General features: G+C 37.6%; 1 protein-coding gene across 9 annotated transcripts in view; it reads left to right on the top strand.

Annotated features, from left to right (window-relative positions):
- PHF21A (PHD finger protein 21A) overlaps window positions 1-27,690 on the top strand; it is a 135,053-nt gene that overhangs the window by 92,855 nt on the left and 14,508 nt on the right. For 5 of the 9 annotated variants that reach the window (XM_085062450.1, XM_085062445.1, XM_085062446.1 and 2 more), the window contains 9 exons: window positions 7,507-7,707; window positions 11,384-11,638; window positions 13,446-13,532; window positions 15,806-16,102; window positions 17,907-18,005; window positions 19,103-19,154; window positions 19,834-19,913; window positions 20,347-20,407; window positions 22,839-23,002. In XM_085062450.1, the coding sequence (XP_084918576.1) occupies window positions 7,507-7,707; window positions 11,384-11,638; window positions 13,446-13,532; window positions 15,806-16,102; window positions 17,907-18,005; window positions 19,103-19,154; window positions 19,834-19,913; window positions 20,347-20,407; window positions 22,839-23,002 (1,296 nt within the window). Of the gene's footprint in view, window positions 1-7,506; window positions 7,708-11,383; window positions 11,639-13,445; window positions 13,533-15,805; window positions 16,103-17,906; window positions 18,006-19,102; window positions 19,155-19,833; window positions 19,914-20,346; window positions 20,408-22,748; window positions 22,772-22,838; window positions 23,003-27,690 lie in introns of all 9 variants that reach the window. The other 4 variants (XM_085062449.1, XM_085062451.1, XM_085062453.1 and 1 more) reach the window with 4 other exon arrangements.

Below are 27,690 nucleotides of genomic sequence, written 5' to 3'. Positions count from 1 at the left end.
TGGTATGATTCAGTCATGAGAATAGCTGTGGGATGCACGAGAACCCTACTGAAGCTGACTAAATTTTAGTCAAGGACTGTGATACTGTGCTCGTTAAAATGTGCAGTAGTATGTTGTAAAATTACATTATGACTACCCTTTCCACTTGAGCTATTCAAAACATGAGGAGTTATCAGATTAAAAAGTGCACTTCTCTTTAGGTTGTTTCTAAAACATGAAATAAGTTTACTTCTTTAGATTGCTCTACTTTGCTTGCTTAATGCAGACAAATTCAGTTTAAAGGGAGTCACATTATGAGGTAAATCACAGCAAGGAGAAGAGAAACAGCCAGACTGGCCTGGCAGAGGTGTTGAGCTTAGGTAACCAGCTACTGTGTATAGTTGCAAATCGGTTTCCCATGGGGGTAGATGTTCCTGTGTGTTCTCCTGCATAAGAATAACAGTCCACAATATTTTTTTGTTCCAAGATTATATATTGCAGGCTTCAGTCTATGATAGATTTTACAAGACCATATTACATGCTTCTAGTAAACTCGGTTTAGTCAGAGATCATACAGACTTTTTTTACATTGAAGTACAAAAGAACTCTGGTTTAATTTCTGAAAATACAGCTAGATGGCTTTTTTATTTTTCCCTTAGGAATGTTTCTTTTCTCCCTGAAACAGACAAATAGGGGTAGAACAATAAGATGGGCAAGATAAAATTAAAATGAGCACCTTTTCCAGAGCACCTTTATTCCAGCAGTATAATTCTTTAATTTCTTCAGTATTTTCATGTTGAGCTTGTACCCATATTCTTTTACCAGTTTGTATTTGTACTTGGAAGTATTTCTGCAAAGCAGCAAAACCTAAAGCAAAACCTAACAAAGACAAAGTTTGTTAAACCTTGTCAAATGAAAAAAAAAAAATTAATTACTTTTATTCCATTCTTCCTTAATTACATTCAAAGTACTGCACTTAACTCTTTTTGCTGTTCTGTTTTGCCTGTTGTCACACACTTAATTCCTCATTCATTAATTGCTTTATTGTTTAATTATTGTTGCTATTCTTGCAAGTTTCTTTCCGTTAACGTAAGTGCTGGGGTAAGAAGCTAGGTATTACACTTAGTTAATCTGTAAACTGCAGGAAAACATTGCACGTGTGCTGCCTCTACTAGTTTCATTCTCTGTACTCTTCTTTGTGCAAGAGTAAATATTCTAAAGCAAGAAGACAGTGATGCATAAGGCATTTCACGGTACAGCATTCCCTTCCAAAAATTAATTGGTTTGTGGTGCTGCAAATGGTAAAAGACATGGTACTGAAAATAAAGCAATCAAGAAGTCACATAAAGCGGAATAGCACAGCAGCTATTTTTGAACATTTTAATTTACAATTCTAGGTATGGTTTTAAATAAAAAAAAATTAAGTGTTCTCCTGTGTTAGGAATGAAGGAATGAACATTATTTTCAGAACTCTCATAATCCACTTCTGAATGACTTCTAGCAGCTTTAAGTGGTGTTGCTCTATCATAAAGGAAATATCCAATATCTCTTTCAAAATATATATGTTCATGTCTGAACTGTGTGTTTCTTTCAGAATCACACCTGTAGGAATTAATTTAAAATATAATTGTTAAGTCTACCAGCATTTTCATGACGAAAATACTTTCCACATCATGCCAATGCTATCTAACAATATTTATCTGACATAACATTAAAATAGATTTTTAGGGAATTAAGTTTTATTTAAATTCCATTTTACACAAGGTACCATATGCCATAGTTAGAAATTGTATTAAAGATACTAAGACTGCAAAGCAAACTCATGAATTTGGGGTGTATCAAAATAACTGGTTCTTCTCTAGTGCTTATCAGTATTGTAAGTGTGTTGTTCAGTTCATCCCACAGGACAGAGGGAGGAGAAGCAGTCAGTTGCCCTCACATGCTCTGCTGCCTCTTTTAGACATGCAGAAGTCCTTGTGTCTCTGTGCAGCTTTTAGCACATGCTCTTTGGGACAGTTACCGGGGTGTTGGCAATGCAGCCATTGACTGGGTAAGGTTAGGTGCCCATGTATTTAACAAAAGCTTAAAAAAAATACAGGTTTTTCAACTATAAAAAGAAATAGTGCACATTTCAGTAATCATGCCCAGTAAGGCATTCAAGTAGGAGGTGGAGGTGGTCTCCCAGTCCCACTGCAACATTGCCTTTCAGCATTTAGGCACCTCGGCCTCAGGGGAGCCTTTTCAGGCTGAAAGAAATAGATACCATTTTGATGACCTCTAAGAAGTAGGAAATTGTGTCACTCTTTTTTCTGGAAATAAAATGCTTTCTAATTTAGTTGGTTTAGATTTTTTTTTTGATAAAAAATGTGGCTGTAAGTGAAGCACAGCCACAAGTGCAGAATTCCATAAAAATACAGGATAACCACAGAAATAGCTGAAAATATTTCTATAATTCTTAGATAATTCTTTCAATTTAATTTAATTCAAGCTGGTTTGTAAACCAGGTTTTTTTTCCTTACTGGTGTAGATTCTGCGTCATCAATTCCTATAATTGGATTTCACTATTTTAAATTTTAGATACCATCTTGAAGCAGTAGATGAATGTACAATTATTCTCCCTGTTTGTAATCTTTCCATTCCCAAATTCCATTCCCAAAATGCACCCTTTTTGCAGGTTAAAGACGAATTGTACCAAATCTCCAAAATCTTTTAACTTCTTTCTGCCATGGAAGTTTTGATATCTTTCTCTTTGGGTAGTGGCAGGGGATGGGACTGAGAAAGAGAGAGAAGGGAGGCTGGAAAGGAAGATTGCAGAGCAGTGAAATTCCCTCCATCCTCCCCACTTCTAAGTTGGAGCCTTTTTGAAATCAGTACAACCTCTTAACCATTTCACTTGCAGCAGTAGGGGGCAACTTTTATATCCCAGAGAACATCTTGATCGCTGGAGGGCACAGGTAGCAGAGGATCCATAGCAGCTGACTTCCTGAGACTGGGAGAGCAGGAATGCATGTTGCTGGCAGGCAGCTGAACAGTTCAAACGACATTAGCTTTGGTTTTGTGATATGAATGGTACATATTGCAAGGTTATTTAGTATGCTAGTTTTCTCTCTCGTTTTTAAATTATCTATATTTTAATTTTTATTGATTTTTGAAGTTTAAAAACAGATCTTCCTTTAGATATGGCTGTTTTTCTGAATGTTTCCTGGATGAGGAGGAAAATGTGTCACCAAATACAACAAAGGATCTAGTATTTAAAAGAGAGATGTACTCAGAGAACTACTTTTTTCTTGATTGACTGATTAAAATAGAAATAATGCTTAATAAATAATAAGGATAAAAACCTTAAACCTTACTAAGTTTTAAGTTTGCTCCAAGGACTTTGCTTATCCTATAACAACATATTCATGGTAGTTTTTATATGAGCACAGAGATATCTTTTGGCACAGATATATGGCAAATAAGATCTATTTTCTGCTTAATCAAACCAAAATAATCTTCTAATGATGTGTTAGGACCTGGCCTGTGGCATGAATGAGAAAGTGGCATAGCAAAATGTCACAATATTGATTGCAATTATTAACTTTAAGGAAGGGTCATATAAGATGTCTGGGGCTCTGAACTCAGCAGTGTGAATGGTTCCTGATGAGATTAGTGATAAAGATGTCAAGACAGCAAGAGCTCTGAGATGATGTAGTGTGCTTATGGGGCACTGTGCGACAAATGGGTTTGGAAATAGTCTGATAGTTACTATTCCACAAGGCTAGCGCTTCCTTTTTGGGTGGAATACAGTTTGGAAGTAAGGATGAGATTATTAAATTCTTTCATGTTGTGGATGTAAAGAGAGGATTGGCATTTGGCTTTGAGGAAGGTTCAGTAAACTTGAAAGACAAATGCTTTTCATACATTCATATTATGGCAGGAAAATAAACTATTCTGGGAATATTAGGAGAACTAGAGCTTTCTGACATGCAGAAAACTACGTTGTGTGTATGATTATGTGTTTATGATTGAGTTAATCTCAATTTAAAATGTTGAAGTTGTCAGTAAGAATTAAATTAGGTATTCTTAAATAAGAGCAGGAAGGAAAAATGGCAATGATTACATTTAAAGAATTACGATATTTCTTAAGAATTCTATGGTACTTTTAGAACACCTGAATTTCACTGGCATTTAGTCTCTAAGACATGTAGCTAGGACTTGGTATCAGCCTTCACAAATCTCAGTCATACAGACTGTATTTTCTACAGCACAAACTGTCCTTAAAATTGATTAAGAACAGTCAGATTACCAAGGAGTAATTTTAAAATACCGTCTTAATGAAGTCTGACAGTAAACAAGAGTTTCTTTCATAGCACCCTCCTGTTTAATTCCCTTGGGATGGAGGCTCTGCTGAGGTTGCTGCAGACAGACACACGCCAGACACTTGTATGGCTGCAGAGCAGCACTTCCAGCAGGATGCTGGAGGAGCCATGCGCTGCCTGCGATGTCAGACCAGTGGTGTGGGCTGAGGACGTGCAGAGAGGGACACAAAGGGTAGTGCTGAAAATGGGAATAGATCTGCACCGAGTTCCTGTGTTGGTGCAACCCTAAGAGACTCGTCTGGTTTTGCTAATTCAGCTATGTAACTTTGAAATATGTTGTTCCGAGTCTCTCTCTCGATAATTACGAACAAACAGATAATCCCAACAGTCTTGCAGATAGTAAAACGATTTCTGTAGTTTCAATGTGGTATTTTTACTGACAGTTGGTAGAAGCAGCTTATTAAACTGCGTAAGCAGTTGGCATGCAGTGCAAACTTCAGTTTTACTCTCTGAATCTTAAAAGCATTAGATGTTTCTTCCAATTTAATATCTGCATAATGGATATGGATGGCAAGATATGCTGCTGCCAGGCAGCTCTCAGCAGCCTCTAACAGGCTAGCATAGACTTCCAGAGCAACGGCGTTTTTCCACTCACGTTATCCATCTTGTGCCAAAAATGCTGAGCCTCAGTTTTTGCACGAGGCACTAATACAACTTGTGCTTTGGTCCTGTTTTACCCCATCTCTGCAGGCCATAGTTCAGGCCTGGGGGTGGAACAGACGGTGTGTGAATGCCATGTGACTCACCTCGCTTCTGCTCCCCGGCTTTCCTCGCTGGCTCTTGCCCTGCTGTAGCAGCATGGCAAAGGAGTCCTCAGCCTGCCTCTCCCTCTCTGTCTTCTTTTTTTTTTCAATCTTTTCACTAACGTTCCTCCCATTGTAAAGAACAAGATGGAAATTCATTCTTGGGCCATTGCTGCTGATTTCCTCCAGTCAGGGAATCAGTAGAAGAGCACCATTATCCCTGAATTTCATACTGGTTGCTGTGGAAGACAAAAACTCCCTTCTTGTTCATGCTGGGTATGGTAATTCTTTAGCTTCCTGTGCAGTGTATGTGCAATCCATTTTTTGGCAGGTATTCTATAAGCATGTTGCATTATTTTCTCTCCTACTTTGCTGCCTTCTCCTCTCCTCCCCCTTGGGTTACTCTCTGGAAATGTTTCTTCAGCTCTTGTATCTGCTTGCTGACGCTGCACTTTGATTTGCATGTTAACATGGTTGATCTCTTCAGAAGGGGATTTTAAATGATGGTTATTACGAGCGAGCTGATAGACACAGGGCATTTAAAACTCTGTGAAAAATCTGGATTAGGAAAATGCCTTCTACACTTCTATTCTTTTATCCTTGTTTCAGAAGGGAACAAACAACTTACAGTTTTTAGGCTTTGACAGCTTTTAGCACTTGGTTGGATGCAGGCTAAAATAGTTCCTTCAGGCTGCTGTTAGTCCATTACTAATTCCCTGAATTTCCAGTGAGGTTGGGTCTGTATTCCTCTTGTCAGAGCTGAGCATGCATTCTCAGCCAGAGCTGTGGGTTTTGCAGAAATCAGGCACTCCTTCTTCTGTATCGTCAAGTTGCTGAATTCAGTCTTTTGCTAAAAGGTCAGTCATGTGAGCCCACACATTTCAACACTATGAAACAGGGGTGGGGGATTTGTTGCTTGTGGTTTTTATTTGGCTTTTTAAAGTTCCAGTTTTCAAATCTGCCAATTTGGGAGCCAGCCCTTTTTGTTATCTTCTTCCGGGCTAGAGATACACACTCACTGTGTGAGGCATCATGCTGTTTTAGCTCATCATAAGATACTTAAAATCAGAAGTCTACTGCTGTATGTCCACAAAATGAAGAGGACAGATATTTTGTTAGCTCAGAATTTAACAACCATGTGTGAATGAAATTTGAGGAAAAATATTCTTCCAGATTGTTGTAAATAGCTGGATTTTTTTGGTGTTTTTTCCTCTATCTGTTACGTTTTGTACTGTGTCTGAATACGAATGCTTCAAAACAAAAAAATCAAAACATTTGGTATTGCCAAAATGGTTGTGTTATTTTTAATTTCCTAGTCCATGTAATGCAACTTCTTGGGGCAACCCACGGTCAGTACCTGGCTCTGGTAGAGGCTTCCTGACCATTCGTGTTTCCACTAGAGCTTTCTTGGTTGAGCCTATCCCATGCCTGTTGACTCTACCGTCCTGTTTCAAAGACAGCCTTGTTGTGTAATTGCTTTGGAGTGTGCATAGTCTCTTGATCAAGGGGGCTTAGATATAGCTAAATATTTTTAAATTTGGGGGTGGTTAGAGTATAGGAAAAAATGTCCATTTTTGGTCATGTCTGCAGAAGGTAAAAAAGTCTCGTGGTGTTCTGACTCCTGTTCACACTAAAGTATAATACAAACATAAATTGTAAGCCCTCACTATCCATGTGGATAACATGTATATTATGCTGCAACTCACCTGGTCTGCTCTTAAATCTTGTTACTGTCTAAAGGTGCACAATGGCTACCAGAAGAAACCTCTTTTTAAAATAATTTCAAACCTTAATGGACACTAAAATGTAATAGGAAGCCTTTAAGCTGGGAGAAATAGATCTGTGCTATTTTGTTCCCATGTAGGTAGCCCTCTCTGATTCTTTTTCAGGTGACAATAATATTGAACGGAAGGATCATGCATCCATGCCGTTCCTGATCCCCATTTTGCACTCAAATTGCCTGTGTCTCACTCAGTTTCAATGCCTGGTTCAAAATGACCTGCCTATTGCCTTGAAGTCAGCTGTGAGGCTTCAACCCAAAGTTCTTTTTTGTCACTGTTTAGGAGTGATGCATGTTTGAAGGAGTCAAAATATGTGGAATCTGAATGCCAACATGTCTCATGTAAATATAGATTACCAAGGTCTTGCAGTGGTTTGTGAATAGGCTGAATTTTGGTGAGTGGGTTTCTGTAAGAACAGTGAAGTCACCTTACTGGGCTCTAGTACCCCTCTGTGGCAAATTTTACACTGTACCTATTAGATAACACCAATACTCAAAATTCCAAAAAGAGAAGTCTCACTAAGCTTCTGAGTGGTTCTTTATTTACATTAAACAGTTGTATCTTTAGGTGTTACTATTTTCTCTAGAATGTGCAGCTAAGTAACTGTCATCATTTCTGTTTATGATTTTGTTTATCTGGTAGAAAAGAGTGGTGGAACAGCTTCGAAAGAATTTGATAGTGAAGCAGGAACAGCCAGACAGTAAATTCCAAATACAGCCATTGGCACAGTCAGAAAACAAACTGCAGACACCACAGCCACAACCACTACAACAGCTACAACAACATCACCACCAACAGCAGCAGCAGTCCACGGCACCCTCTCCAAACGTGATAGGATCACAGGTAAAAAGCTACAACAATGCTTTTTCTTACTAAAGGTGAAGCTCACTGAAAATTAAAAAAATGAAAAATGCAGAGAGAAAACTTAAAACTTTCACTTATGCATGCTAGTGTACCAGTATGAATTTCTTCTTCTATGCAAATACAGATATGGGTCTTCTGGATTTTTTTGGCAAAATCTCCAATCTGAGTTTAAAAAATTATGTACTGTTTAAAAGTTGAATCATAATGTCACAGAAAAGAAGGGTAGCAATATTGCCTTTCTTAAAAATAAGTGAAAGTTTAGCAAATGAGCCTGTCTTTTCCAAAGGTGCATGTATGATTGTCTGACCATACCTAGTAGGTCTCAAGAAACAGTAAATACTTTGCATACACTGTATGAGGTGTATGATTAAAATCCTTTATTTTTAAATTACTAACAAAATGCCCTCTATAAATGTGAACAAAATGCAAGGAAACAGTTCCTTCTTCTTTCTGCTCAGTTCTTTTTAAACAGATGTAAGTCATACCAAGTAATACCTGAATTTTCAAGGATTTGTCTAAAAGTGTACAGTGTTAATTGCAGAGTTCATGCTTTAGAAAATAGTGTCTTTATTGGGAAGGTGAACTGAATTTCAGTGCAGTATAGGATTAGAGACAAAATCCCAGAATTTAACAGAGCAAGTGGTTTGCTTAAGTGGGAAACGTCAAGTTTTCCCTGTTCAGATATTTAGGATCACAAAAGTGTGCTAATAAAATGGCTAGAAGATGCAGAGAGGCGTTCTGTAAAAAGTGTATATGAAGTCTTTTTTCCTATTGATGCAATCTTAGGAGTTAATGTTTACCTGGATGGGCAGATGGCAGAATTCACCAATGAAGTTTGCATTATGCACATTGCAGCAAATCACACCCACAGCTTTGACCAGTTGTGATTCTCATCTCCCCTTTTGCTGAAAACAGAGAAGAGAGAAAAGGTTGGGCTGTTAGTTCTCTTGTTTAACTGAGCAAGTTGCTTTGGATGCACTCTAAAATGCATTTGTGAAGCTTAGCTAATAGTATTTTTGAGAAAAGTGTATTGAAGAAAAGAAGCAAACTTAACTAAGGAAAATGCATTTTGAGCAGCAACATCAATATCAAAGCTGAAATGGAACAAAGAAGCAAATACTACTGTGTCCTAAAGTATTTATAGGCAAACAATGGATCACTGTTGTATCAGTGATCTCTCTTTCTCAGTCAGGAGACACGAGAGCAAACACAGTTTCATGTGTTTCTCAGTATTCCACACTTTGCATTCATGCATTAACTTCCAGGTCATCTCCTGGGTTGTAAAAATTGAGGTTTTATTCAAAGTTAAAGAGCCCTCTAGCGAAACAGTCAAAAAACTGCTACACCCTTCTGACAACCATTGGTACAATAGAACTTGGAAAGTAGTTACCAACTGGAAGGCAGGTCGTCCTGTCCCTTGGATAAATAAGCCAGCTTTTATCCTTAACACTTTTCTATTTTTATTTGTGTTGGTAAAATTCTGAAAGATCCTCACTTTCTGCACACATACTGCATCTAAGTTTTTGTCTCTGTCTTATTGTCTCTCAAGCTCTTTCTGTAAAGAAACGTAAAATATTTTGTCTCTCTACAATTTTTTTCATGCCTACTTTTGTAAATAACACATTTTTCAAGGCTGTGTCAGTACAGAGAATGCTTTCAATGTTTATTTTCAAAGTAATCAAATCTAGGAATCAAGGTATATATGCCATCTTAACAGTGATATTTTAATATACATAATATGTCCAGTAAGAAGGGCTTTTAAAATTTTCATAAGCATCAAGCCTTCTAAAAAGTCATAATATTGCAATATTATGTGCAATAATGCAGACTTACTATGAATGCCACTTCAGTATGAATTAATGCATTGACTACTTTTCGGAATAACTGATCTAATTAATGCTCAGCAAAGTAACAGGGATATTTAAGCTCTGTGATCTTCTGACTGAAACTGTACTCTGAGTACTTGCAGAGTTAATAGAACCCCTTGAAAGAGTCACAGTCTTGTATTACATGATTGATTACACCTTTCTTTAGAACGTTTATGGTTGAACGTAATGCTTGTGAAAATGATACCACATTACATCTCATTGGAAAAGCTTGAATAATATTACTGCTTTATGGGAATGGAACCTCTTGCTTTGGGGAAGGTACAGCAGAGGTCGATAAGCTCTTAGATCTCAGATAAGAAGTTAAGAAAATTGTGTTGCAACAAGGAAAATTTAACTATGTCTGGATTTTTCATAAATGTATAAACCTGAAGCACAAATTATCCTTTAATTTGGCATTATACAATTATGAATTTTTTCACACTTGTGCGTAATTAACAGTTAGGGGCCAAAGTTTAATTATTGTGAAATTAGAGGTGTGAAGGTAAACTGTGTTTTTATTTAAGGGAACAGTATTGGTGAAAATACTGAAGAATCCAACCAGAAATATATTATTTTATTGGAAAAAGATGAAGGTCTTGTATGATTAAAATCAAATAGTCTAAATTGGGTATATTCAGAACCCAAAAGCTGCCTGATCCCTGGTTTTCCATTCTGTCCTCTGTAGAACCTAGAGCTGACATCAGGAGGGAATGGTGGTAATTTAGTACTAACAGCATTTGATCATGCCTATAAAGTTTTGAAGATGCAGTGCCGTTGGTGCGATTGACTTTTTACACCAAAGAGAAAAGAAATAAGATCATTTGCCATTCTTGCCATGAGTGTCACTTGTCATGAGTTTCCTGTTCACATCATGTTCTGGTTTTATATGGAGACTCTCGCCTTGTTGCTTTTTGAATGAGATTTGTAATGTCTATTTTCCTTAGCATCTTAGAAGACTACATTTTAAAACAAAACAGTGAAATGATAGTTGCTTAAACTTTTGAATTTTGGTCATGATGTATTGAAGCATTTCAGATAAACGCTGGTGTTACATGATTCAAAACCACTCTTTTTAAAACAGGCCAAAAGCAATCATGGTGTCAAATATATGTCCCAAAGCTAGCCCATTCCTCAGAAGTTAAACTTAAATGCCTGCAGCTGTACAGACTAACAGCCAGCTCTTACAACTTCAGGACAACCCTACTGATACTCTTAGCACAGAAGGTTCAGTGCTAGATAACTGTATGTGTCGCTAAAACTGAGATTGGGATGCCCAAAGTAAAAATATGTTTTTGTTTTTAAAGAAACCAACTTATGAATGTTTTCCCCTTCTTCCTCTGATTGTGAGGATCACTGTAACTACAGTTTCCATTTGAAAGTAAGAGTTTTACTGGGTGAGAAGCTAGTTTGCTGCTATGTTTCATAAACCTGCACCTTACAGGTTTGATATTGACAGTGCATGTTTGGAAATAATATGAAACTAAAGGATCCAAAATGCATATACCACTACTAACACCTAATTGTAATTTTTCTCAGGAATTTGTTTTGATTCAATTTGCAATGCTGCAGGTGATTAAAACAGGCCAAACAGGTGCCTTAAATGAGAATGCTTTCTAGCTATACAGTTTTCAGAGGCATAAGATAATGTGCTTGTCTGAACAGCAGGTAGATAGGCTCAGAGCTGCCTTTTCTTTCTCATGCTGTCTATTGTTTCTGACTAATCAACCCACGTCCTGTCTGATACGGAGTGTCTCTGTCTCTTACAGTGTATTTTCTGTTTCCCTTAGAAAACTGTAACTACAGCTTCTATGATCACCACTAAGACACTACCTCTCGTCTTGAAAGCAGCAACTGCGACCATGCCTGCCTCTGTTGTGGGTCAGAGACCTACCATTGCCATGGTTACTGCTATCAACAACAATCAGAAAGCAGTCCTCAGCACTGATGCGCAGAATGCACCAGTCAACCTCCAGACAACAAATAAGGTCACTGGGCCAGGAGCTGAGGCAGTCCAAATAGTGACAAAAAACACAGTAACTTTGGTAAGCGTTTCATGTGTTTGCCCTGCAGATATGTGTGGGTTTGGTTCACAGGAGGGTTATTGGAAAAAAATAAACAGTCAGGGTTTCATACAGAAAGGATAGTAGGGACGTGTTGTGAGTCTTCGCTAGCTGACATTGTTATAGTCTACAAGAAAAACATTTTCTCTCCATGTGGGTTGTTATTACTGTTTTGCTTTATAAAATTAAATCAGTGCTATCATCACCACTGTGTAAAGTTTCCCCTGTTAGTAACTGTAGTCATGGGGCAGTAGTGATTGTATTGCCCTTACTGAATCTGTATGGCTGTGTTCTGCAGATTTCCTACTCTTTTCTTTGGCAAAGGAGATGTCAGACTTTTTTTGATCAGTTTGGGTCTTCATCTTAGGTTTTTTTGAGTCAGTCTCTTGTTCAGTTTGCATGATGAAGTCTCTTGCATTAGGCACATCCCTTAAGTCTGCCCACTACCATGTCTTCACTTAGGACTTTTTCAAACACATAAACAGATGCTGTTTCTTTAAAAACATGTATTTTGGAAATACAAATTTTGTGCTTTGGCTACATCACACAGTCTTTTCCAGAATAGTTAGCCACCTAGAAGTAAAGGAAGCAGTGTTTCCGAATCAGATTATATAGGCTTCTTGGTCTGGAAACCAGGCATTCTATAACAACATGACAGGGAAATTTTACTTCTGCAGTAAAGGCTATGGCTTTATTAAACATAACTCAAATTTATCGATATTTATTAAAATGCAGTTTAATAATACAAATGGAAGTAATTTTGCTTCCTAATGAGAGGCATATGTTTGTGATCAGAATAGAGAAGACTATTTGAGTGGAGTTTTTTCTACTGTTCTCTTTTCCTATGTCATCCCTTGCACCACTCTCATCTGTCCTTTGTGTCTGTGCTTCATTTCCTTGCTGAATAACATAGATTTGAGGAGATGATTCTGTTTTAATACTAGTCCATGATTTATGTTTCTGTAGAAAATTTCATCAAAAATATCAGAATATTTCCCCAAGCATTAATTAATCAGTACAAGACCTTTTTGAAGAAAATTGCAGTCTTATGTGGGTGGACAGAAGTATAGAAGGGTGTAAAATAACATTGACATTAATTTCAGAGAATCTCTCCAGGTACTTCAGGTAGCTGGTAGTGCTATTCAGTGGTTAGTCATGTGGCCGCTCCATGCAGCTGATTTCAGTTACTTGGGGAAGTACTTAGGTTTCCTTAAAATCAGATCTAAATTGTTTCAAATGAATGGCCTACTTTTGAAAATTTCAAGCTGTTTATTTAGAGCCCCTCATAGTGTTGTTAATACTACTAAGAACTGTAACTTCCAGATTTTTACTATTTGCATGAGATGTTCTCTCATTTTTCTGTATGCCATTCATTATGAAAAGATCATAGTTCATATAGCTGGACATCAAAGTCTGTTATTATTTTCTGTCTGTTGGAATGTAATTTTTTAATGATTAAAACATATACAAGTTTTTATTATCATCAAATGGAATGGTTTTAAATTGCAGAGCACAGTTGTTAGTACAACTGGACAAAAAGGAACTATGCCTGCAATATTGCATGAAGTAAGGTGTGTGGAATCTAGAAAGTAAGGTTAGCTCTGTCTTTAAAACATTTCTAATGAGGTACCTCTTGCTGTGAAAAATTATTTACATAATAACATAAATAATTGTGTGGAAAACTGAGGACATCAGGTCTGAGAGTACATTCAGGATGTTGATTTTGGTGGACAACTTCAAAGCTAAATTTCCCTCTTACCTCTTACTGAGCCCTCTCATGTTCTTACAGCAGGTTCAGGCTACACCTCAGCCCATAAAAGTGCCGCAGTTCATCCCTCCTCCCAGACTTACTCCCCGTCCAAATTTTCTTCCACAGGTGAGTACACAGAGAACAAACAATAGAAGGAAGAACTTAATTATAGCATAGATGGGAGAGAATTTTGATTAATCTTGTGTTGGTTTTTATTGCTGATGTGCTGGAGGAGACAATTCATCCTCAACAGGTTTGCAGATGATGCCAAATTTGAGGGTGCAATCAATACTCTTCAGGGCAGTGCTGACATTCAGAGACCCCCCCAGACAGGATAAAGGAATGGGCCAGCTGGAATATCTTGAGCCTCAGCACGAAAAAAGGCAAAGTCTTGTGCCCAGAATGGACTAACTCCCTGCACAGATACAGGCTGGGGACTGACTGGCTGAGGAGCTGCACAGCTTAAAAGGTCTTGGTTGACAATAGCTAAATGAGTGCCCTAACAGCAAAGAAACCTACCAGCATATTGAACTGTACCAACAGGACCACAACCAGTATATTCAGGGAAGAGATTATCCACCTTTCCTCAGCAATCATAAAACTAGATCTGATAAACAAACACCCTTCAGTTTTGAAATTCCTGGCTGATAAATTTGAGTGAAGCATGGGAAGGAAGGCCACTAAGATAGCTGGAGGCGAGGGGGGAGGCAGGCAGGAATATATGACCTGTAAGGAGAGGCCAAGGAATCTCTGGCTTTTCCAGTTCAGAGAAGAGGCTTTGGAGGCACCCTAACAGCAGTGTTACATCCAATATCAGCAAGGAAATAAACAAGAAGATGCAGAAATAGGTGCTTGGTAGGACAATTAGAAGCAATTGTCATAAATTGGAACAGGGAAGATTTAGGCTGCATATAAGGAAACAGTTCTCTCCTTGAGGACAGTTAGGAGTGGAAGAGGCTTCCCAGGCATATTGTGAAAACTCTGTCCTTCGAGTTTTAGAAGACTTGTCTGGACAAAGCCTTGAGCCACGCAGTCTGCATTTAGCATTGGCCCTGCTCTGAGCAAGAGGTCAAATTAGAGACCTCCTCAGCTGCCTTCCAGCCTGTATGAGTTTGTGGTTATGAAATTTGTGTGTGATGATTATATACGATCTTGTTTGCATCGAATGAAATGAACCCATGGCACAGGTGTCATCAAAATCAAAGCGTCACCCAAGGCCTTAAATTGCTCTAATTGTTGCTTGCTGCTCAGGAACAAAAATAAGGAAAAATTAGATGTTTTTAGATTATTCCCGAGTATTTCTGTATTGCAAGAGAAAATTACCTCTGTTGTCAGCTGAGTAGTAAAACTTGTGGTTTACTATTTTTCATGGTTTGGGAAGGACACAGATTGCTTCTTTATTTAAAAAAAAAATTAAAAATATCTTGGGTGAACTGCTTAATTTGTATGAAGTACATAGTGCTATGAATAAAAGTCTAAATCTTTTGCAAAATGAAAAAGAAAAGTATAGGCTGGTATCTGATTAAGATTTGGATATGGTGAGATGTATTGGAATGTGACCTAGTTTTTCGTGGTAAAATGCTTTATGGAGTATTAAAGGTAGATAGGACAATAGGAATCAAATAAGGAAAAAAAAGCTTCCTTTTTAAAGTAAAGTGCTCTACTTCTGTACTCTGTAATGACATTATAAATCCACTGTTAAGTAGAAACTTAACAGTGGGGACAAGAAATAAGCAAGTATTGGTGATGGAGTTTTGGAAGATTCTTGTGGCTCTTTTCTTTCATGTGAAAAAAGAGAAATAACTGCATTTACCCTTACCTTCAGCACTTTCAATATGGGATTAATATATAATCTTGTCACTTTTTTTGCTTAGCAAGAGTGGTTGTGCAGGTATCTAAGTAATATATAGAGTTGACAAAGGTAACAGGTTTTGCTGAAAAAAATAATTACTTGTTTCAGGGCTCAGTCAACTGTTCTTAACTTCTTGGAGGTTCAGTACAAGGCCCTGGAACATTTCTAACATGAGCGCCTCAGCTGTGCCTGTAAATATTACATGGTTTTTTTGGCTTGCAAAACCAAGATGCTAATTTAGACACAGATAAGGCATTTGGCAGTAAACATTCACTGTAAGTGTCTGTGCATCCAAATACCATTTCAGGGACAGTGACTGTGTATGCAAATATTACGGATGGGTTTTATGTAAGTAGGCTTGAAAATGTGGTGCTTTTTTCTTCTAACATACTCAAGACAGTATGCTAAAAATTACATTGTCTAAAAAAGCCAAGCAAACTCCTGCAGCTTATACAGGATGAATTGAAAGACGCAGTTAAAAAGTTCATCTGAAACACTGATATATAGGTCTCTCTCTTTTTTTCTCTTCTGTTTCTTTTTTTTGTAGGTTCGACCTAAACCAGTTGCCCAAAATAACATTCCTATTGCCCCTGCACCTCCTCCAATGCTTGCAGCTCCTCAGCTTATTCAGAGGCCTGTGATGTTGACAACAAAGTTCACACCCACCTCTTTACCCAACTCTCAGAACTCCATACATCCAGTTCGTGTAGTTAACGGGCAGACAGCGACCATAGCCAAAACTTTCCCTATGGCACAGCTCACCAGCATCGTGATAGCAGCACCAGGTACCAGGCTCGCTGGACCTCAGACTGTACAGATCAGCAAACCAAACATTGAAAAACAGGTACGGATAAAGTGCCTACTAATGCAAGATACTGGGTTTATTGCTTTACTGTGCAGGTTTGGAGAAGACAACAACCAGGAAGAAGTTTTCAGTGGATACTGTAGATATGCGTGTTCCAGTGGCAGTACAAATTACGGAATGACTTGCAGCTTTTGGGACAGAAGTTATCATTTCCTTTAATACGGGCCACTGGCACCTTTTTCTCCTGCTTCTGTGTTTTTAGGCTCCCCCTACTGTTTTAATGTCAGTAGTCCATAAGCATTGCAGGGTTTGACTAGTATCTTGGAGAACAAGTACAAGCTGAAATCCATCTTCATATCAAGCTCTTTTGTTTTCAAAGGGTGATTATGGTTTCCTCTAAGAAAGGCAACCACCTCTATGGTGGTTTATGGTTTCCTCTAAGAAAGGCAAAAATTGCGCAAAATTGTAGGGATATTTAATAGGATAAATATAGCTATTTCTTATGTGGTCCCTTGATCTTGCAATCTTGTGATTGGGGGCAAAATAGTCTCACTCAGCTTCTGAATGAGAAGTCTGATAGTTCCCTGTGTCTAAATTGGATTGAATGAGTGGAAAGGAGACCCTCAGAAGCAGAGAATTCTGTATGTTTAGTTTTAAAGTCTCTCGCCAGAAAAGACTACTGTAAAATAAAAACTACTTAAGTCAGTGTGAATTGCAACTGAGGTCCTTGCCATTCAGTTCAAGTCAAGCAATATTCTGATGCGCTTTTAACTCTTTCATATATTGCATGTTAGTAATAGTGCAAAATTTTATACTGTATTACACACTATAATACAGAATATTTATGCAATTTATATAGATAATAGCAGTATATATGTCACTTATAACTCTTCAATAGACTAATGTGCCTAGAAGTTACCTTCTTTCTGCTTTTGAAATACTTATGGAGACTGTGAAAATCATGTGCATGAAAGATGTGCTCATGCTCAGTTCTGCTTGTGAAGTCTCAAGAGTAGGTTCTTGCATACCCCAGGGCTGTTCCACAAATTACTCAGCAATGTGTGCCCTTTTCATGTGATTTGAAGTTGTACTTCTACAATACTTGACTTTTGATGCCTGTTCTTTTGATGTCAGCAATATTCATTTGCTCTTTGAATAATTACTGGCAACTACTGAAAAACAGAAGAATGGTGGTGGTTCAATAATACATTAATTTTTCTGTATAGTTTCTCCATATCATAAAAGGAAAAAGATTCCCCTCACATATTCCCCCTACAGTGTGTCTCTGTAGCTTACCTCATTCAGTTTATAGCCTCAACACCTATGCTATAGGCTGAGGAATGTTGTGCAGAAGATTTATGACTTGGGAAAAGAAAAAAGCTTTAGAAATATCTGAGATTGAGGGACTGAGAGAGATAGCTTTTAAGCCATTCGTAATTCGATGAAATATGAAGACTGAGGAGTGAGAAATACAAAATGTATGTGCCATGCAGAATGATTTCTAGGTGGAATTCTTGATGGGATGAGTTTTCTTGAAGTGTCTGTTATTCCCATACCTTATGGTGATTTCTGTAACAAAATTAACTCTTAAGATCACTGTTTTATCTTGCATGGCTGTGTGGGGTAATGGATTGGTGGCAAGGCTGTTTCGTCCTTTGTTAAATGAAAATACCTTATTATACATTCCTCTCACATCAGTTTCCTCAATTAAGTCTTTGTTAGTACACTGCCAGCTTTAAACATTTTTTCTCCTGTATGTGTGAAAGTATTTGTTTTGCTTTAATAGTCAAAGTAAAAAAAGTCATTCTTATCACTGAATGAGAGAAACACTATTTTCTTTCAGACTATTAAACCACATGTGGAAACAGAAGAGAAGCAAACGGAAAGTCGTACAGTTACTCCACCTGCTGCACCGAAGCCAAAACGAGAAGAAAATCCACAGGTATCAGAGCTTACTCAGAGCTTTCTTTTAAGAAAAAAAAGGACACTGTCCTTCAGAAATTATTTTTTTTCCCTCTGTTCCCTCAAGACTTCTTTACTTTAACATTCCATATGTTCCTGTTGGACAGCAGTAGTTGATAAGGCTACAGAATAACAAATCTAAATACATATAGTGCATTACATTTTTCAGTTCTGGAATGCATTTGGCTTCTGAGTAAGTTCTTTGTAAGTTAGAAGATTGTCGTTTCTCTGTGATACTTCCTTCAAACAGGGGTTTAGATTACAGTGTTGATTTCCATTCCTTTGAGGTATTAGACTGGAGTTATTCTCAATGCTGAAGAAATGTCTTTGTTTTGCTTTATAAAATATTTCTACTCTGGTGAGCAGAATGGAAAGAGTCATGTTTATTTGCATTCTGCTCATGTTTTAGTCCAGTTTAGTTTGGGGTGAAAGAGAGGAAAGAATGGCTATTTCTTAGAGCCTTTCTGCCATGAAGAGCTTTGGAATTTGTTGCAGCTAAATGCTCTGCTACATTTGTTTCTGTAGATAGATTCAAACTGACTGTCGTGTGAGCTCTAACTGTTGTCAGTGAAACAACAAAATTCTGATTTTTACATGTCTGTGCATTTCCTGCACTAAAATAAGAATCCTCTAAGAAAGCCATAGCCCTTAGCAAATAGGAAATGTAAGCTAGAGTTGTTTCTTGTAGTTCGCAATAGATGAAGAATGATCTTAAACTAGCAATATTTTTCTGGCAATTGAACTCTGTTGGTATTTTCTAATAGTCAGTTCAGTGCTGGACTGGAAGTAAAGAAACTGCTCTCTTGTTCCCAGCTCTGACAACTCTGTAATCATGAGCAATGGTCATTTCCCAGTATTTCAGTCTAGGTTCCCATCTAGAAAATGGGATTCTTGTATGTCAAACTCCTTCAAGCAGTTTGACATACATAAATGAAAAGTGATTTATAGAAGCAAAGTATTACTAAAAATATTTTTGGTACTTAGTTACTGGTCAACTGCCTTTAAAGGGCCTAAGTGACATAACTCATCCTAACATTAGGTTGTACTTTTCATGCTCTTTTTTCTCCTCCCTTGCAGAAACTTGCCTTCATGGTGTCTCTGGGACTAGTTACTCATGACCATCTGGAAGGTAGGAAAAATGTCTTAGGTTGGTTCTTGAGTCCTGGTTTCATGGTCATTCTGAGTTGGAAGTAGAGTTCCAAAATATTTCTTGTATTAAATGCAGTATTTTCTTGCACAATAGTACCTTTGGGATGCCTGTAGTCTTGATCTAACTTAGTTTGTTTTGCATGCCTTTTTGTTCCTCTTATGACATTGAAACAAAGCAGTAATTTAGGCAATGGAGATCAGAGGTTGGGAAGAAAGTGTGTGCTCTGGTGGTAGGAAAGACATCTGTGGCAATATCAATGCCTTTTGGACAACCCCTGTATCTGCAAAAATATGCCATGGATATTTCAATGGCTTGCATATTTCTGTACTGTATGTTTAAGTATCAGCAAGGTTACCAGAGGCTTTTTATTTTAGATCCCAGTTATACTGACCATGAGTTTAAAATGTCTTAGTCGTGGACTACTTGGTGAGAAGATGGCAATCATTTCATTAGTTATTGAGCACAGTATTTATATTCCTTGTCAGCTCTTAGTTTTCAAACCTTAAAAAGTTAAAAGTATAAAATGGTTGCCTATATTGGGCATGGTTGGTGTTCTGTAGAAATCTTTACAGCTCTTCTCATATGCAAATTGCATTCTGAGAACTTTATAGAATTTCTGAGATCCATGTTTTCTAACCTGAATGCTTTGTTTTACAAGAAATCCAAAGTAAGCGACAAGAGAGGAAAAGAAGAACAACAGCAAATCCAGTGTACAGTGGAGCTGTTTTTGAGCCTGAGGTATTAATTTTTTGCTGGTATTTTCATTCTGATCTTGTGTATCTTTCTGACATGTTTCTACCTTCTAAGCTTTCTCAGTTCTAACTATAAAGGCAAGCTATCATTTATAGTTCAAAAGGCCATTGCAATGACATGACCCTCACATTTTTGAATGGTAAATACATTGGGGTGTTCTTTTAATACTTATATCTTTTTCGGCCTTCTGTATAAAGCTGATATCAAATGGCAATTTGTGTTGGTCAGTTAGCGTATCAGCCAGAAGCAGTCCAGATGTCAGAAGCAGTGTAAAAAAGCTCACCTTTCTGAAGGTGTGCTTCAGAAAACACAAAAGCCAGTAATCTCACTTAGTACTTACTGTGCTGTTCCTCAGCTACTGCATATAATTATTTCCAAAAATGTTCCCCAACAGAAATTGTTCTATTCTTCCCTGCAGCGCAAGAAGAGTACAGTGACGTACCTGAACAGCACAATGCATCCCGGGACACGCAAAAGAGGTGAGGTATACCCAGACCTGTCTCCCTGCCCAGTGCCTCTTCCTCCACATTGCATAGTCCCTAAGTTGATTTGAAGAGCAAAACAAGGAGGACTCTACAGTACTTCTTTTGTCCAGTAAATTTCCATGGTAGACAAAGACCATTACTTCTAGGGATAAGCATAGCAAGTTCTATTAGGCAGCTCATTAGTTTCATTTTAGTTTCACTCTCAAAAAAAACCAAACAAAAACCCCACAGTTTGCTAGATATTCACTAGAAAAATTAGATGTTTGAGCATCATTTAGTGGTATGAAGCTGCTGTCAAGATTCCCTTGTTAATTACTTGATTGTATTGTTACTGTCAAGAAGAAAGTGGTTTTGGAAAAGTGTCTATGCCCTGAATAGCAGAGGAAACTTAGTGTGACAAAAACCTTGTTCCCCACTGGGAGTAGAGATGGGTCCTTCAAAAGAACTTAACTTGAGTGAGAAAAGCTATCCTGCTCATACTGAACACTTTAGCTGCAGCAAGAATGCCACTTGTCCTAAAAAGGGAGATGATCTTTCATATAGGTATGCAGTATTATTCAGAAGAAATCCTTCTGTAGAACAGGTAGAATTTTAAGACTTAGATTATGATGAAACAGAGCAGCATGGGAGAGAATGTGATGCAAATATTTGTACATGGTATCGACCATACCTATATGACAATCTTTACCTGATTTTTGATGATTTTCTGCAGTCCTTAGAGACTCATAGTACCTTCTCTACTCCTGAGTTTTCTGTCTAAATAAAGTAATCAATCAGATAAAAAAAAACCAAATCAGTCCCACCTAGCACTGACTAGTTTCATTAGCTTTTGGGGTTTTTGGCTGCAAGATCAAATATTAATTTCACATGTTCTCTTCTTGATGCATGTTTTCAGTCCAGCAGACAATGTGGCAAAGCTGACACTTCTGCAGTTATGCTGTTTAAAAATAAAAGACATGTCTCTACTGCTATCCCTTGATAACACTAAATATATTTTTAAAAATTATAGGATGTAGATTTTAAATAGAGTTTTTGCATTTACTCTGTGGATAAGTAAATGTTCTTTCTTCCAGTAATGATTTCCTAACTTCATTTTAGACCTTATTGTGAGCAATTACTGTATCAATGAAAATGATTACATGCTTTTGTACTTGATACTCTCTTAGCCTGTTTTTGCAACTGGCTGCTATGCTTTCTGGTTTTTTCCTCACACCCTGTTGTGAGCCTTTACGTTGCATCAGCACCAAATTAGTAGCACATATTTTCAATTGACAAAAGATTTGGAAGTATAGATTTGTTTTGTAATTTAATACAGCAATATATTGAGTGAAAAGCTTTTGTAAGCATGTGCCCTTGAGAGCTTTAGTTTAATTATAGATGGTGCTGAGCATGTCAGAAATTCCACCCATGGACATCACTATCAGAAATCCATTTCCAAGGACATACTTAGTTCTGGAACATATCCAGACCTTAAATGCAAGGTTTAGCATGTTAATAGGTATAGACTGACAATCTGTAAACATAAGATCTGAGGAATTATTCCTAGATCCTAACTCCTTTATGTTTACATATCCATAAATTACCCTGGAGAAGGAGGACAGAAATGATGGTTGCATACTGGGTTTTTTGCTGTCTTGCTTTGCATTCATAATTTTACAAAAATTGTTATGAAGACAGTTAGCACATCGGCTAGTCTAAAGGAGCATCTAGGAATTGTGCATAATCAAACATACTTGACTGAGAAAGTCTAAGAAAGAACACAGAATTTGGAGTGGGTTACAGTAGAAGACCAGTGGTAGGTTAAAACTAATAGTAGTTATGGGTCAGACAACAAGATCTGTTCTTAGGTAGCCTAATTTTAAAAGTGCACCAGTAGGGGGAAGAAAGTGCTGACCTGTAAATTAATAGGTTTAAAAAATCAGGAAGTAAAGCAGGGGGTGGTGAGTGTTGGCCTCTGATAAAGGACTTAACCTTTGTGTAGATTTATGCTGGCACTAGAAAGATAGGGAAGTGTGGGATAACACTAGAAAGGATTTAATAGTAGTTATTGTAGCTTCTGTGAAGTTTTGATGCCGACATGTTTCCCCTTAAAAACTGAATAGCCTTATTTCTAGGAGTGGCAACTGTCCCCATGCTGTTTTTGTGGGAATGATTCTTTGACTCTCTACAGAGCTTATTTCTATTTCCTTCTGAAATACATCTTTTAAATGTTCTTTCCTTGCAAATTCTACTTAAAGATTTCTAAAAAATGTTTAAATCTTTGCTTCTGTCCTTCCACTTGTAACTTTTATATTAACTTCCTCTCTGTGCTACATCATTTCCTTTTTCACGCTAGCCAATGAGGACCACTGGCCAAAGGTATGTAAGATCATTTTTCCTTTCTTTTTTTTTTTTTTTGTTTGTGTTCCCTGTTGTTAATATGTAGGTCGTCCACCTAAATACAACACGGTGTTGGGGTTCGGGGCTTTGACCCCCACGTCCCCTCTGTCCAGTTATCCTGACTCCCCTGAAAATGAAAAGACAGAGACCACATTTACTTTTCCCGCAGCTGTTCAGCCTGTGTCCCTGCCTAGCCCCAGCTCCACAGACGTAAGTAACTCTTGGGGAGGGGGTTACTTTTAGAAAGTTATGCAAAGCAGACACAAGGAAAATCATTGCAGATTTTGCTTCTTTAGTCTCACTCATAATTTGTCCTGATTCAGTGCAATGAAAGAGTCCAGCATTTTTTTGCACCCTTCCTTTTTTCTTCCTGCACCTATTTGGTTTCCTGTAGAGATTTTATTTATAACTCCTTGAGTGGATTGAAACATTGGGAGGCACCAGGCATGCTAGATGAGCTCATTTCCTTTGTGTAGTGTCTGAGGTCTTGTCTGACTGAATTGAATCTGTCATCCATGAAAAAGGTCTGGGGTGAAGGGGGTGGGGGAGTTTGGGGTGTGGAAAGGAGAATGAAAAGTATTAGTTACAGGCCACAATAACAAAAAGTTGTGTTTCTGGGATGAGAGGAAGGTGGAAACTGCTTCGTCATGCAGAACAGCCAGGAGCAGCATTAGCAGCACTGATTTGGCAGAAAGTGTGTTGTACTGTTCAGTGGAGGTAAAACAGTTCTCAGGAGATGGAGTGTACTTTCATTTAAGTGCTTGCATTTTAAAGACTGGTATTTACAGAAATCAAAAGGTGCTTGCTTATTTCTTTGTACCAGTGCTACAAACTCTTTCTGCAGTCCTTGTTTTAGAAAACACATTGTCACATATACTTGAGGCCCAACCATTTGAAATGGCCTTAAAGGAAGAATTGGGTTGTCTTATTTTCATCAATATAGTTGCGCCACTGTTATAACACAGACTGAGAGACCAAGTCTATTGGTCATGTAGAATGGGGAATAGAAGCCAGTTCCTTACCTCTGAACTGTATTTGCTCTGCAGAGGTAACAGCAATAGAAGTGGTACAAGTGTGTCTGAAGCACTGAAATAAATAGATGCAAATCTGATACCCAGGGAATATGCATGTGGAATTACAAGGTTCTCTTTTATATAGTCATTTTTGAGAGCAGGATAGCACTTGACTACAAAAACCCTTTCCTGACAGCCAAATGAATGGGACTGTGGAACAGCCCCTCAGGGATAAGGTGGGACAGCTCCATCTCTGGGGACTTGTAAAAATAATCAGTACAGATACTTCCAGATATGCTAAAAAGCACATATTTTACATTGGCCCCAAGAGAAGGACTGGATAACATGTTGGGGGTCTTTTCCATCTCTGATGTGTGTGTATACTGCTGAGTCTTTTCCTACTGTGTAAGAGCTCTCAAAACAGTATGATGAGTTGTTGCTCTGTCTTCTGCAGTGCCTGATGGCAGCAAGCTAAATCAAGAGTAAATTTCTGTAGCATTCAACTCTAGTTCTGAATGCCCTTAATTTTCTGAATTAGAATTGTATTTAGGCCTACGTTCTGGATTGCTTTAATATACATTAATTAATGAAAATTGAGGTGATTAAAGGAGACAATGGAAGATTACCTGGCAGGCAACAAATGTTCTCTCTTACCTGAACATATCTTCATACAGAACAGTAACACTATTTCTCACATAAAATCATATATAAATCCCCGTTAACATTTCCAGACAAGGCATTTAGTTTATACATACTCGACAGAACCCGCATTTTTAAAGAACTTGATTTTTCTAAAAAATTTTATCCCAATGTCACATTCAATACCTATTCAGTATCAATTGGGTTAATTTGTCAGAAATTTCAGGAATGGTATTGAATTCTATTTAAAATAAAATAACATGGAAAGTAGAAAATATACTTCGAAGTGCTCAAAAAATATTTTTAAATTAAAAATAAACTATGGAACAAAATGTGAATCTTTAGAGACAACAAAATATCAGAAAGGAGGTAAATATAAGATCTGTTCTTTGTTACGTCTTATAATTATTACTTGCTAATTGTAGAGAAAGGAATGGTTTCCAATTGCCATCATAACATGGAAGGTATTCTTCTGTTAATATGTTCTCATATAATTGCTGTATAAACTTGTGCAGTCACATCCCATTTTTGTGATTTGGTTTCCCCTATTTATATATTTGTCATGCTGTGTGCTCTTCCATCTGAGTTTTGAGAACTTAGCAATACTTGTAAAAATCTTTAGCATCCTTGGCTGAAGAAGTGCATTATAGTGCTGGAAAAGTGCGCTGTATTTACACAGCAACAGTACGAGTCATGCTGCTGGTGAAGACAAAGAGGAAGATTAGTTCTTTGACATTTAAGGACCTTGCAACTCAAATCAGTGGAGAATACAGTATCCTCTGAAATGCTCATGCCACAGTTTAGGCCACGTGCTGCCATTGAGGACAGCTGCCCTGCATGTCACCAGCAGTCTTTTCTCACCCCTGACATGCCTCCTGTGTTGCTTCAGCACCGATGTATCTTAGACCACATAGTGATCTACATAAGAGAACTGACATAGCTAAAAATTGTTAGTCCTAATCCAGTTGAGATCACACCCTAATCCAGTTAATTTTATAGACACAAATATTCTTGTGCCAGCTTCATGTAGGATGAAATGAGTGGGCATATAAAGAAGGCAGGATCATTTCTTTTGGCAATGAGGCTAAACCATGTCATGTAGAAGAGGGGTCTACACTGCTAGAAGATGATGTGAATTTAGAAAGGCCTCTTTATTCTAGATAGGACAGAAAATGTTTTCTTTAGTTACAGACTCTGATTTGGCCGCTTAAAAATGAAACCACAACTCCATGCCTAAGGAAAAGGCTATTTCAGAAGTCTCAGTTAAAATAATTGAGCAGTTCCTCAGACAGTAAAGAAGAAAACTGCAGTTTTGCCTATCTTAAAATATTTTTGAATTAAGAGTCTAATTCCTGTAGACTTTGGAATGAAAATTTGATTTAGCACTTGAGTAATCTATGTGTTAAACCAGCCTATGAAAATTGCAAATCAGGCCAAGCACTTGGCATCAGGTCCAATGGACCAGAACAGCCTTCTTGAGTTTCTTCTGAAATGTCATTTTCTGAATTACAGGGAGAAATTTTGAAAGGAGAATGAAGCAGAAATTTAAGATGGGATTGGTGATAAAGATGGAGGAGTAGAAAGTTCAAACAGAACCTGGAAAAGAAAGGAAATAATGCAGTAGGAAGGATTGAGCAGGACTTCTTTTTCGGTCTCTCTCTTATTTTTTTCCCCCCCTTTTTCCTATTTGGCAATTGTCTATGAGCCACTTGGTTATGTGTGGTTCTCCCTCATGCAGTAGTGGCATATTCACCTGGAAGATAGCAATTGTCTTTGAAGGTCAATTACTCAGCAGTTAGAGTTGTGCAAAAATCTGCATTTTAGTGATGGTTCAAGTCTTTGGTCACAAAACGTCTTTTTGTTAGTAAACACTCATATCAAAATAGTGTTTCAATTGAGAGAAGCATTGTAGAACATTCAGATTGCAAAGTCAAGCCCTTAAAGTTAGGAAATGCCAGAATTAGTATTGATTTTGATAATTTAATTCACTTACATCATACTCTATGATCATCTTTATATGGTCATGAACAATTCCTGTTGCAGAATATTTAGTTTTCCTATGTTGTTCCAGTGAAATGTACATATAAGTATAGATACTACATACTCAAGCACACAAGCTACATTTGATACTGTTCTGATTCAGTTCTGTTGCCTAAAGAGAGGCCCTGCTGCTCTAGACACTTTATAAAAATAAGGAAAACTGTTAGCTGCCCAGAAAGCTTAAATTTATTTTCCTGATCCCTTGGTGAAGAGGAAGTAGAGAAGCAAGTGACGTTAAATCACCTTCTATGGTATCTGTTCTGAAATTGCTCTTCAGTCACTACAGCCTCTAGCATGTGTCAGAGCAGCCACAGTGAGCTCTGCTCTAGCCTACGTTGGCTGTCTGTAGCCTACACAAAGCTGCTTCAGAAGCTGAGGTTAGTGGGGTGCATGTCACAACATCAAATCCAGCCCCCCTTTATGCATATATTTATTAATTGACCTCTACAGGTTTTGCAGCATTCAGTTGAATTTGGCATGTTCTGGGTCTAAATTTCTAAATGTCTGCCCCTCAAGAAGAAACTGCATATGTGTCTCTTTTGTTGGTTTCTTTCTGCAGAGTATGAGACATAACAGGTTTGGTTTTCAGCACACCAGTAATTTTGCGCTTTGTTACCAAGAGCTATTGTGTAGTCTTTGGCAACTAAAGCATCTTAAGATACATAATTCTCTAGAACAGAACTTTTCTTTCTAAAATGAAAGAAATTTCTAAATGAATTTCTAATTTCTAAAATGAGAGAATTTTCCTTATCTTGCAGAGGATTTTATTTTAGCTTATATGATGTCTCTTCCCTGTCGCCTTTTCCTTTTTACTCAGAGAATGCATGATAGAGGAAAAGAAGTTCTTCCCAGCCTAGTTACAACACATCACTTCACAAAAAGCATGAAATGTCACTCGTTTAGATCTTCATTTAACACTGAGGAACTCTTTGGTGTTAAAGGATGAAGTAATACCATAACTCAGCTCTCAGTGATCCCTGGGAGTTATGGATCCAAAACATGGCACTGAAAATTCACTGAAGATTGATCCTTTACAAAGTGTGAAATCAGTGTTAACCTTGGGAATTAACAATAGCCTTCCCTTTGAAGAAGGGCCTCATCAGCAACAGAGCTGAGAAGTAGAAACCTGAGCAGATTGCTCATGTATCATTCTTTTTACATCTGTATTATTTCATCCACAGTGGAGATTACTGTAATCTTTCTTGC

The sequence above is a fragment of the Lichenostomus cassidix genome, chromosome 5 (assembly GCF_008360975.1).
Source record: "Lichenostomus cassidix isolate B80296 chromosome 5, HeHo_3.0, whole genome shotgun sequence".
NCBI classification, from domain to species: Eukaryota; Metazoa; Chordata; class Aves; order Passeriformes; family Meliphagidae; genus Lichenostomus; species Lichenostomus cassidix.
Note: the sequence above shows the minus strand (reverse complement) of the source record. Positions and strands in the feature narration are given on the sequence as shown.